Below are 13,077 nucleotides of genomic sequence, written 5' to 3' on the forward strand. Positions count from 1 at the left end.
TTTCTAGGCATTCGTAGGTCCTGCAGTGCAAATCTGTTAGCCATAGAGTTGAATTGGAGGAACTTGAGATTCCTAGAGAGGTGTTCTATTAAGTAACAAAAAGAATAGTTCTTTACTTGCCTTTATTATTATTATTATTATTATTATTATTATTAAACTTTATTTCTATAGCGCTGTAATTATACACAGCGCTGTACAAAGTTGGTAAAATTAAGAGTAAATAAAAGCCTGCCCAAGGCGTACATTCTAAGATAATAACAATTAAAAGAGGAATAGATAAAATTACCATATAGAAAAAAAAAAGATTAAAAACATCAAATATCAAACAAATCACATCCCATCAAATAGTGTCAGACAGCCAGATGACAATCACAAATTCCCTGAGAACGCTTCCCTAAACAATATGGTTTTCAGCTCTGTCTTAAAGCTGGTTAGGGAAGTGATGAGCCGTGCAGGCAGAGGAAGAAGGTTCCAGGAATGAGGGGCAGCAAGAGAGAAGGGACGGATCCGGGATGGGGCAGAGAAGATCCTGGGTTGGGAGAGGAGACTTTGGCTACCAGAGCGGAGAGTGCGAGTAGGGATGTAGGGAGAGAGAAGATCGGTTAAATAAGGAGGGGCCAGCCCATGCAGGGCTTTAAAGGTGAGTAGCAGAAGTTTGTACCTGATGCGGAAAGGAAGAGGGAGCCAGTGAAGGGAAGACAACAGAGGGGAGACATGATCATAACGGCGAGCGAGTGAAATAATGCGTGCAGCTGAATGCTGAACAGAAATTAATGGGTGGAGGTGAGAGAGAGGAAGCCCTGCCAAGAGGAGGTTACAGTAGTCTAGTCGTGAGACCACTAGGGCATGGACCAGTGTCTTTGCGGTAGAAGCTGAGAGATATGGACGGATTTTGGCGATATTATAGAGAAAAAATCTACAGACTTTGGCTGTAGACTGGATCTGAGGGATAAATGACAAAGAGGAGTCAAAGATGAAACCGAGACTGCGGGCTTTCTGGACCGGCTGGATCGAGATGTTATTGACGGAAATAGAAAAGGAATAGTGAAGGGTGGGCTTAGGAGGGAAAACAAGAAGCTCGGTCTTGGACATATTGAGCTTCAGACGCCGATGGTGCATCCAGTGGGAGACAGCTGTTAAACAGGATGACACTTGCTGCTCTAGCTCTGGTGAAAGATTAGGGGTGGAAAGGTACAGCTGGGTATCATCGGCGTACAGATGGTAGGAGAAACCAAGAGAACTGATAAGTTTGCCAAGGGAGAGTGTGTATAAAGAGAACAGAAGGGGACCCAAAACAGAGCCTTGAGGAACTCCAACAGATAAGGGGACAGAAGACGAGGTCTGACCACCCGAGACCACTGAAAAAGATCGATCTGACAAGTAAGATTTTGTTGAGGGTCTTGTGCCCCTAACCCAAGCAAATGTAGAGGGCATATATTTGGGAAGTGGTTTTAAAAGTTTCTTTTCTTCTCTCTGATATAAGCACACATTTTTATTTCTTTGAATTATATTTTTCAACTATATGGGTGTAAAACGTGACAGCAGCCAAAGTGGCAAATAGCGCTGGACAACTTAATTGGTTATCAGTGTTATCCTGGTTGCCCTTGCTTGTTTTCAAAGTAGTGTTCAGTATTAAAATAATATTTAGATTTCATAACAATTAAAACCATACTGTTACAACTAAGCTGTTCTTCTAAATATAAATTAAAATCTATTTCAAAATAGAATTCCCTACTAATATAGTACAGAATGATTCTTATTACTTTGTATCCTGGAAATATGCTGCTGTCACCCTATCCATGTTGACAAGATGGAATACAAAACAAACCTTTCTGCAGGAGTCTTGTTTGGTGTACTACAGTCTGAATTCATAGAGGACAGTGAAATTATAGACATCTGGCGATATGACCTCAGCATAGATGTTGGCCGACCAAGGCGCCGGTCATCAAAATCAGGCTAAGCAGAATATACATAAAAGGAAAAAAATAAATAAATAAAAAGAGAGAGGGAAATAATTCATCATCTGCCATAGAATGAGGAAAAACAGAAAAAGATCCAAGGCAAAACATATTGAACATTCTTCAGCTATAAATATCTTGTTTTTCCCCCTACTATTTACTCTCACCTGCAAAATTTACCAACAAAGCAGAAACCAGTGTGTTATTGTTAGAAGATAATAGTGGAAAGGTGTTATTTTGTCCTTTTTATTTCTTTCATCAGCTCATTCCTGAAAGTAGCATATTTTGCAGCATATTTCAGTGCCTTGCAGGTTCAAAATAAATTTATTTATTGCTGTACAATAATTGGTTTGTATCTGAAAAGTTTACAAAGGAGTGGCAAGGTCATCACATGCTCAACACAGGTTAAAGCCAGTGTCATACTTATTATGTGTAAAACTATGTGTATAATATTTCTTATTAAATTAGTTAAGAAACCTGGTTTGGTAACAAATATTCTATGCAATTTTATAAAAAAATATTCCATACACACAAGGTCAGCATATACTTACAGTATTACATATGGCAAATCTCTCTTATCTGGATTTCTGATTTATTCCAAAAACCAAAACATTTTCCTGGGTGGCTGAGATAGTCGCACATTTGCTTTCTGATGACTATGTGTCCACAAACTATGTTTCATACATAAATATATAAAAATATTGTGTATAAAATTACCTTCAGGTTATGTGTATAAGATATATATGAAACATAAATGAAAGTTGTGTTTAAACTTTGGTCTAATCTCCAAGTACTAGATACACTAGAGAGATACACCAGTTCAATAAGAAATCTTGTGTGTCTTTTATAAGAAATATGCTGTGTATATACTGCAAGTGTGGAACAAAGTGAAAGTTGTGCAAACTGAGCGCCAGGATTGCAGGGGGGGATGTAAGTGGGATGAAAAGGAAGGCTGGTTGAGCTGATGGGTGAAATCAGCTCTGAATACAAAGCAAGATTGGTATTCATTGGGAAAGCCCTCTATGGCCATCACAATAGCTAAATATTAAAGTCAAATGGGAGTCTAGTCACATTTTGTCAAAAAGAAAAAGAAAAATGTGAGCATCTTTGCGAATCCTGATGGAAAACATAGGTTCCATTAGGCTCCCTGTGTTGAAAACATTAAGAGCTGCACAACATGGAGCCTACTTGCAGTAAAGCCAAAGCAACACAGCACAATCCTTCACTGTTGTTTGCCCTTTTTGCTGACCTTGGGATTTTTTTTAGCTGGCTGAATCTGAAAAGTCACAACTGTCCTCAGTGAGAAACTCTGCATGGTACCTGTGCTACCTGTTTTTGCAAAATGAATTCAGGAATCTATCTTTTGGCATCTGAGCAGAAGGTAGGCACTTAAAAGTCTTTCCTGCTGACTAACAATTCTTTCTGTAGTCCCACTCATCAGATCAAAAAAGAGGGTGGCTATTGCTAGAAGGTCATGATGTCCGGATAAGGTTAGGTCAGAGTTAGATTCCTCTTGACACACCTACAGATAATACAGTATTTCCTTAGCTAAAGCAGCCCATGACCCAGCTGCAATGTGAACACAGGTCACACTCTTTATTTTCTGCTAATATTATCAAAGAGGCTGAGTGTTTGTTCATCATTTATATGGAGGAGCTATTCTCAACAGGTTTATGATGGTAAAATCTACCACTTTCCAGAGTTAATAGTTGAAATGTTAGAATTTTATTTAAAAAAAAAATTATTGCAGAGATATTATGACACTTGTATGGAAATTACTATGTAATCCCATGCTTCAGGCTCCATCCTGACACTGTCTCATTTCACTTGGAGAGCCATTTCTAGCAAAAGAGTCAGGAAAGCCATTTAGAGCTCCCCAAATTTATTTTCAAATACATTTCACATTTTATCTGCAGTGGGAATTGCTTCGCACCTGGTGAATCCCAAATGCAGTGAGGAGACACAATCAGCACAGCTGCCTTTCTCAGGGAAAAAGCACATACCAGACAACCAGGGAGAGGCAATAAAAGCAGAATGGCTGTACTCTCTGAATTAATTGATTTTTCTCCCATATTGGAAGATACATTAAATACTGCCATACCCCAAGCTTATTAATTCATGAAGAACTTCTTCAGAAGTTATGAAGTAATTTATTTTGTCACACATACTAGAAGAAATTTGCTTTTCATCAGTGCGTTGATATCTGTGCTGAATTTTAGCCCGAGTCAGAGCGCAGAATAAAATGGGAGATTTTCTATCTAAAGAGGCCACAGAAGCCACATTGGTCTACTGTCTGCTCTATATTGCTCCTGTGAAATTGTTTCATATTGTTAGAGTTGGGGAATTTTCACATGGCTTTCTATAAAGAAGGTGAAATTAATTCAGCCCACAGTATGACATAACCAGCAGCTGAGGTCCATTTTCACCCAGCTTTAAGTGACAACATCTGATCCATCTCCACACCAGTCTAGACAAAGTATGATGACATGAGGCGGGAGCACTGTGATTTAAAATCACAGGATTTTCACAATAGAGCTGAGGTCTGGAATTAGACTGCTAAAAATCACGATGTTTCGAATGGAACCAGCACTGGTTGCAGTCCCATCAGGTCCTCTTTAATGGCATAGAAAAAAAATCCCATGTGGTAGTTCCACACACAAAGCAAGACTATGTCTTTCCTATGGTAGAGAATCCTTAGCTACAGAGCTAAGGGAAAGCTAATAGGTTTCCATTTATACTCACAAAACAGCCAAATTTCCATAATTAACATTATTTAGGATTGACAAAATGGAATCCCCTGTGAAAAAAGTTCACCACCTAGAAGCCTTTTCTCAGGAAAATTGATTTAGACCATTACAGCCTGCAAGGGGAATATGTTCCAGGCAAGAACAGAAATGCTATTCCATATACAACAGTCCTCTCATTCTTAATGCTATCAAACATTTCATCTAATTATTCAGCTGTTTGGTTGGCTCTGCTCCAAAAGTTGTCAAAAGCACATAGTGGCTAATTCTATTCCCCAGGCTTTGTGTACTACCATTTTAGCCTTGGCTAATGCATTTATGTTTCATTACACTCAAAAGAGTTTGTTTCAGAAGCAGATTCAGCAAACAATTGGAATTCTCCATGAACTAGGACTGCTGGACATTCACCCTGGATCAAAGGAATATGCTATTAAAAATACAGTGGAAGAGGAGCCTTGTATTATGACTAGCATGCTTTCATAATGCTCATTTCTATCTCTCTAACAAATTGAATATATGGATAACTTTCAGGCAAACACAAAGGGATTGTGTAGCTCTTTGCAAAGCAAAGTCTAGTGTTCCTTGTGGTATGACAGTCCAGTTTTGTTTTTGTTTTTTCTTTTGTTCTTCTTAGAAGAGCTGAAATAGAAGTATAGAGGGAAATAAAGCAGGGGAAGAAAACTTACCAATTCTCTGACACCATATTGTTTCTCCACTTTGACCTTTAAGTGCCTGAAACACTCCTCCATGCGTTCATGGAAAGGACGAAGGCTATCTGAAACTCTCCTCTCATGGATCTTAATGCCAGCCCCAAGAAATGGAATCTGAGAAGGCACAACAAGAAAGGGTTGATGCTGTTCCCACATCTTTACAGAATATGTCAAACTGACTGCAGAAACATCTCTGAGAACTGTGGTGTACTTGGCAATAAACAGTTCACCCATTTGTCAGAAGCAAATGACTAAAAGTTCATTTCTATATTAGGATAGGTAAAATGTAGCCTGCAGGTAACATAGAGCCCCAAAGAGATCCCCCCCCACTACTCTTTGCCTCTAGGGGCTCTACACGCTTCTGTTTTGGGACAATTTTTCCCAGTTAAAAAACAAGTAGTTCTGGAGACTTCTATGAGCAGCAGTTTACAGTAAACTCCTCCCATTCTCCTTCCAAAGTAAAAATCACCAACTTGATACAACCTGGAAGTACATGGGAGAAAGCATTTTCACTTTTGTTCTTGGACCCAGAACAGGATGATATTGTGTGAGTTACCACTTCACCCACTGCTTCCCCACCAGGTTTGAAGCTCTGTCTAATCCCACCAATTGTGAAGACTTCCAGCAATCACATGGTTATCACCAAGGGTGAAGACCTTTCCTTGTCCCCACCTGTCATCAGTATAGCGACCACCTTCTGTCCTACTGCTGTGGCCTCTTTGTGGGGACCTCCTAGATACCCTCAAGATACCTATGTGAGATGTTATGCAATTTATCTCACCCCCCCCCCACCTGTTTATTCACTGCTGCCACTGAACCTTGCCCCACTCACACCTTTTCTTCCACTGAACTCCAAGGTTTCAAAGGGACATGAGTGAACACCACAATCCATTTTTGTCAAAAGGCAGACATCTGGGGATCAGTTGTCTCTCCTCCCCTTAGGATGTCACCCAGTGTGGTCCAAACTCCCAGCACCTCCTAATGATACCCCTGCTGTTACTAGCACAGCACATAGAAATGCTATAGGTACTGCTCTTCCCAAAGATGAATGCAATCCTAGACAATAATGAGTATTCTGTCATCTAAGGGAAGACCTGCCCCATTAGTCAAAGACTAAAGATTTGCTTCCATACATTTTAAGTAGCCTTTTCACAGCACACAGGATTTTTCTTGTTGCTTCACATGTCAATACAAGAAGGAAAAAACTGACAATTACTGGTGCTTATGCAAGAAAACAGATTGGCAGCAGTAAACATTCAGCTTCTGAAAAAGGAAGCATTACCATCACACTGCATCCTACATGCAGTTTGGTGGCAACATTAAATGTTTTGACAAGAACATAAAAATAGAAGTAGTAATTCCCGAAAATCTAGGTGTTTGTTGGGTCCTTGCCACACACACATACACAACTCCTATTGTAGTTGGAAACAATATAGGGATATTCTCTCCATGCCAACCTGATCTCCAACATCTAAACAACAGCAATCAAATTTATCTGACATTTTCTGGCATCCAGTGCTTTTCTTTCCCATGAGAAAATAATGCACTTAAAAAAGTAAAGATCAAGATTTTTTTTAAAAAAAGTAAGCACTTGGAGAGATGAGAAATCTCATGTTTAATCTTATCTTGTGTATCCATGTGTGTTAATATCCAGCATCCTTGAAACTCTGGTTTCTCCAGTCCCACATGGTCAGACAATAAACCAGCAAGGGGGACCCTATGATGGCATGCAACCCTAAGGCCAATTTTTGTAGCGCAGAAAGAGTAGATTGCCTCTCCTAAAATTCTCCAGGAGTGATGATTTACATTTTACACAGATCAAAACCTCCCCAGACAATCCCTTTCCAAGATGCTCACCCTGCATATGAGCTTCATGCTCATATTGAACTGTCAGTGTGAGCTGGAATTTGCTAGGTTAGAGATCATTTCATGACATAAAATTACCTGTCTATCAGACTAGACTGTCCCAATGTGGTGCTGTCATAATTTCTTAGATTGTACTTCCCATCTTCCCCACTTAACAGAGCCATTGGAGGAAAATAGTCCAGGAAGGTTGTTCGATATTCTCTCCATTCATAATTCTGTAAGAATACTTAACCCTCCTTAACCTTGTACCCTCCTTGTTTTAGACTACAGTTTCTATCAGCCAGCTCAACCAGTGCCAAGGATGATGAGGATTGTTGAGGAAGTCAGCCTTTTGTAACTTTAAGCGAGACTGTTACATTAGCCATATCACAATACATTTTGCTGCTTTGACCAAGTGAAAGTTTTGTGAACTCTACTAAAAAGTGAAGGATGACTTTATAGGTCTTTTAAAAGTCTTGTTAACTGACTCACAGGAGGTTTGGGATTACTTCCCCTTCTAGCTTTTTACCTACTCTTCTATGTAGTCTATTCAATTGTTTCTGATAAGGGTCAGTGCACCACACTTTATCTTAAAACAATTTGTAAGCATGTCCTCCCAAGCAAATTAGTTTCCTTTGTATAAAGGACAAAATTTGGGCTTTACTGCTACAAAAAAAGAAAACATGAATGCTAGAACAAGGGGATAAAGTAATTCACTATTTCTGGTTTTATTTTATAATCTTCACACACACTCCAACACCACTATGGTCAAAAAGAGATTTTTTTTCCTTGTATGATTTTAGTTCGTCCTTGTCCACTAGGAGCCCTGCTGGCACAGTGGTTAAATGCCTGTACTGAAACCACTCAGTCACAATCCAGAAGGTTGTGAGTTCAATACCAGCCAGGGGCTCAGGGTTGACACAGCCTGGCATCCTACTGAGGTCATTAAAATTAGGACCCAGTTTGTTGGGGGCAATTAGCTTACACATTGTAAACCACTTAGGGAGTGTTTAAATGCATGGATAAGCATATAGAAAAGTTATTGCTATTGCTAGTGGGACACCAGGATTAATTTTCAAGTTGTTCCTATTTAATAGGACAACTAAATAAAGAGTTAGACCTATCATCAGCACCTTGAAAATATACTTGTTTGTTTATTTATTTCAGTTTTAATGCCATCTTTCTCCCAGAAAGAATCCCAAGGTGGCTGACAAGATTTTAAAAACTTTACAACAAGAATTTAAAAACAACCAAAATCATCTAGTTAAAGATGTGTTACAGTTCCTTGACCAATGACACTGGACTAATTTATTAATAATTAATAATAATTCTGAGACAGCCATATGTACAGGCTGGGAGTATCCTGAAAATATTATTACTATTTAGTAATAATGAGACTCAATGCAAGTAATAACATATTTAAAAACAATACAGATTAAAACTAAATAAAATCTTCAATAAACACATAGATATTTATTTTAAAAAATAAACTATTGATAAAGTTAAAAACATTCAAAATTCATTTAAAAACAACATAAACTGTCCAAAAAGGATCACACAGCAGTAAAGGCCCACTCTGATCAGGTTCAAAAATCCTGATAGCATAAAAATATCTCAACATGCTGATGGAAAGAGAGCAAGTATGAGGCCAGTCTGGCCTCTCTAGGCAGGGAATTCCAAAGTCTGGGAGCAGCCAGTGAGAAGTTCCTCTCTCTTTTTCCCTCCAAACAAGCCTGAGAAGGTGGTGGGATGGAGAGGCCTCTCCAGATGATCTTAGAGATCTGATGAGATACAATCTTTGAAATAGCCTGGAACTTAATTGTATAGGAATTTGTAGGTCAAAACCAGCATGTTGAATTGTGCCCAGAAATGGGCTGGCAGCCAGCAGAGCTGTTACAACAAGGAAGTTAATTGTATGATCCCTGTAGCCAGCTTTATTTAGCAATTTGGCTACACCTCTTTCAGCCAAATGAAGTTTCTGAACACTTTTCAAAGACAGAACCATACAGAGGATCGTAACTCAAATGGCATGTATTACTATGGCCAGAACTGAATTCTCCAGGAACAGGCACAGCTAATCTTTACCAATGCACACCTGGTCACTACTGAGACCTGGGCCTTCAAGCTCAGGGCTGAATCCAGGAATACCCCAAACTTTGAACTTGTGTTTTCATGGGGAAGATAACCCCATCTAACAGATAATCCCATCTAACAGAGAACTGGTCTCTGTTCCCATATCTGTTTTTCCACAGATCAGGAGCACTTCTGTCTGAATAAAGCTTTAATTTTTTCATTCATTTCATCCATTACAGCTGCCAGACTCCAGTTTAACACAAAAACACCTTCCTTGGAATTAGGTGGAAAGGGGTAATAGAGATGGGTATTATCAGCATACTAGTGATACCTGAGTCCCAGATTCCAGACAATCTCTCCCAATAGTTTCACATATGTGAGATAAAAACCAACGTCTGAGGGAACGCTGAAGGACTCAAACAGGAATCCCCAGCACCAGCCTCTAAGTCATGTTGGGATGCTGTCTTGTTGTAAAGAGCCATCAATTACTCCCCTTAACCATTTAGTGAGTCCCCCTCTAGCCTGTTTAATAAGCCAGGAAAGGCAAGGGTCCAGTACACATGTGACTCTCGCTTCTTCAAGGATCATGTAAATTTCTATGGCATCTGATTTCTCAGAGAAATGGGTAAGCCAGTTAGAAATGGGAAAGTAGATCCTTTGTCATATTAGTCATAATTAATATAACCCCCTTTGATTTCCATGGCTTTTCAACATGCCTATGTTTCTTGTGGCTAGATTTTTGAAAAAAATGAGACCAGGACTAAGAGCTGGAAAGTTTTTTTCTCTCCCAAATATTGGTTGCCCCCACCCAAAGACCCCCAAAATGTCCATCCAACATCATGAACAGACTGCTTTTGTATCCTAGAATTATCCCCCCCTCTCTTGGAACGGGGTTTTGAAAGGTGCACATATTCTGTATCTGTCACATGGTGCTATTCCACTAAAAATGATATCAATAAGCAAGGAGATGGGGGGGGGAGAATAAAAGACTTCAGAGAATTGTGCCCAGCATCAGCTCACCTGCCAAGCAATCAGATCTTTGAGTCTGTTTAGTTTCTCTTGATCCTCAGGGTGGTCCCAGATGTATTGGTCTGTGAAGAAAGCCTACAAGCAGAAAAACAGATCGTTCGAGTTTTTTTCCTAACAGTTGAACACACAGTGATGACTTCAGGGATGTCTTACTGATAATAATAAATCAAAGGCTTATTTTACTTCCAAAACCTGCATTCCAATTCTTACCGTTTCATATTTAGCAAACCCTCCCATTACTGCTGGATCAACAATTCCATTCAGAAGCATGGAGAGGGGGTTAATAGGAAGGTTCTCATCACTCTGGTACTGATTAATCATGGCGAGAATCTTCTCATTGGTCATAGACATTGTTTCAATAGCATTCTCCAGAGGACTAATTGTAGTCTATGGGGGAAAGAGATCAAGAGTATAGTTTGTTCCAAATGAAAACTTTATTGCCTAGCTCTTAAATGAGTACAGTTGGAAAACATGAGAGAGACCTCCATTCATAATGCAGAAGCAGCTAGAAAAGTGTTTAATATTTTATCAAAATTTCCAATGTCTTGGGGAAATATGAATGAATGCTGTGTCACCTTGTTAAGTACAGAGAGTGAATTCATTGGTAACACAGTGCTTTCAAATGAAAGACAACCAAATAGGGATTTTACTTTGTATTTCTGTGTGTTATGTTGAGTATTAGGAATAATAAGAATTTTACCACACACCTGTGACATAGAGACAACCTCAAACCAACGTAGGATTCCAGGGAGTTTGTAAGCTGTAACAAAGGATGTTCTCTCAATCCACATAGACTATGAAAAGACACAAACAGAGAATAGTGCTGCAATGAACATATATATTTGAAACATGTTAAGGGCTTACCATAAGTAGAACTTAAAGAAAAACAGGGAGCTTTTTTCCTCTGTGACATAAATGCTACTGTAAAAAATAGGCCAAATGCAGAAAAGATGTCATTACAAATCCATTTCTAGGATAGCCTTATGCAATCTCCCAATGGACAGGACATCAAAGCACTGAAGGTGAAGCAGTTTAGAAGGGTGGACAAATATTTGATTTGAACCAGAATGATTTGAAATAAAGTCTTGCTGTATGACCTGACCAACAAATAATTTCTTGTTCCCCCTGTTTTGAATCTTATACTGAAAATGTTTAACATAATACTGATGATAACATACATAATTTACAGAATGTCATATATTTTATTAAACTGTTCTTTTCCATTACAACATATGGAAATCAGATAACAAAGAAAATTTGAGTTCTATCAATCATTTAGGTAATTACACATACAAATCAGTTAATGAACTAGATTTGTATGTTATTCAGATGACAATCCTAGAAACTCTTCCTTGGGAATAAGTCTTGCTGAACTCAGTGGACCCTAATTTTGAACTGTTGAGATCAGCATGGTTTTGTATGTCATGTAAGATTCTATACACCTATTCAGCAATAGGAATAAATGAGGGAACTACTTGCATCTAAGAAACTGATAAGCAGTATATTTGCACTGGCTCACCTAGATATCAGAGTCAAGGCTGTAGGGAGGTCCCTTAAAGCTTAGCTCTCCTTGCCAACAAATCAGGGGTATGGCATGGGGCTGAGGCCTTCTGGAAGATCCCTCAAAGGTGAGTTTGGCCATTGGCTCAATAATAATTAGCCAGCACATGCACACACACACACTAGAGATAATAGATAAACATCATTCTCAGGCTTGAATCTGTTAGCTTCTCTTAAAGAAATATCGGCTGACTGCAAAGAGATTAAAGGTTTTCTGCACAATCTCCATTTCTGGCAATGCTATTCTTTGTAACCACATATATACTGATGAAATCTATGTGAGAGGTAGCAAATGAGGCTATTTGGCTGTAGGATGCCAGTCAGTTTAAGGGACATCATTTCCCCTGGCCCAAGGAATACTGCACTGAAGTCCCTCCTCTCCTGATAGTATACACCTCTCACCCACTCATCACCATGAGAGGGACATCTGGTGGGAATCTGGAATTACCTTCTTAGAGAAACTAAACACCTTGCTATCCTTTTATAAACAGACAAAAAGATTATAATTCAAATAGGCCTTCAGGGACGGACTTTTTTAAAGGGCATTAATAGCAAGCTACACTGTTTTTAAACTTTCTTGAATATATGTTTTAAAATGACAAGGATAATTTAATTTCTTTTAATTAAGAAGTAATGTAAGATACTTTGTAATCTTTTTTTTGTATTTTTTTCAGTCTATGTTGTTATTGTTTTAACACTGTTAAATACCTTGTAAGCCACTAATGTGTGTACATGCCTCCAAGTTGCCTGTTGACTTATGGCAATCCCATGAATCATATAGGGGGTTCTTTGGCAATGAATACTCAGAGGCAGTTTTGCCAGTTCCTTCCTCTGAAATATAGCCCACGAAAACTAGGATTCATTAGTAGTCTCCTGTTTAAGTACTAACCAGAGCTGACCTTTCTTAGCTTCTAAGATCAGAAAGGATCTGTTGCTTTAGGGGTATTTAGATCAAATAGCGTTCTGTGCAACCATGCTGGCCACATAACCACACAGTTGTCTTTACAATGTTGGTTCTTTGGCTTAGAATGAGCACCGCCCCCTACAGCCAGATACAACTTGACAACTTTACCTTTACCTTTATATTATTACTGCTACATCATCATCATCATCATCATCATCATCATCATCATCATCATCATCATCATCATCATCATC

The 13,077-nt window shown here is 38.8% G+C and overlaps 1 protein-coding gene across 1 annotated transcript in view; it reads right to left on the bottom strand.

The window, feature by feature from the left end:
• DOCK2 (dedicator of cytokinesis 2) overlaps positions 1-13,077 on the bottom strand; it is a 336,713-nt gene that overhangs the window by 6,811 nt on the left and 316,825 nt on the right. Inside the window, exons 45-49 of the mRNA XM_042453565.1 lie at positions 11,067-11,153; positions 10,570-10,746; positions 10,351-10,434; positions 5,389-5,526; positions 1,829-1,956 (exon numbers count right to left, since the gene is read on the bottom strand). Coding sequence (XP_042309499.1) covers positions 1,829-1,956; positions 5,389-5,526; positions 10,351-10,434; positions 10,570-10,746; positions 11,067-11,153 — 614 coding nt within the window. The remainder of the gene's footprint in view (positions 1-1,828; positions 1,957-5,388; positions 5,527-10,350; positions 10,435-10,569; positions 10,747-11,066; positions 11,154-13,077) is intronic.

The sequence above is a fragment of the Sceloporus undulatus genome, chromosome 2 (assembly GCF_019175285.1).
Source record: "Sceloporus undulatus isolate JIND9_A2432 ecotype Alabama chromosome 2, SceUnd_v1.1, whole genome shotgun sequence".
NCBI classification, from domain to species: Eukaryota; Metazoa; Chordata; class Lepidosauria; order Squamata; family Phrynosomatidae; genus Sceloporus; species Sceloporus undulatus.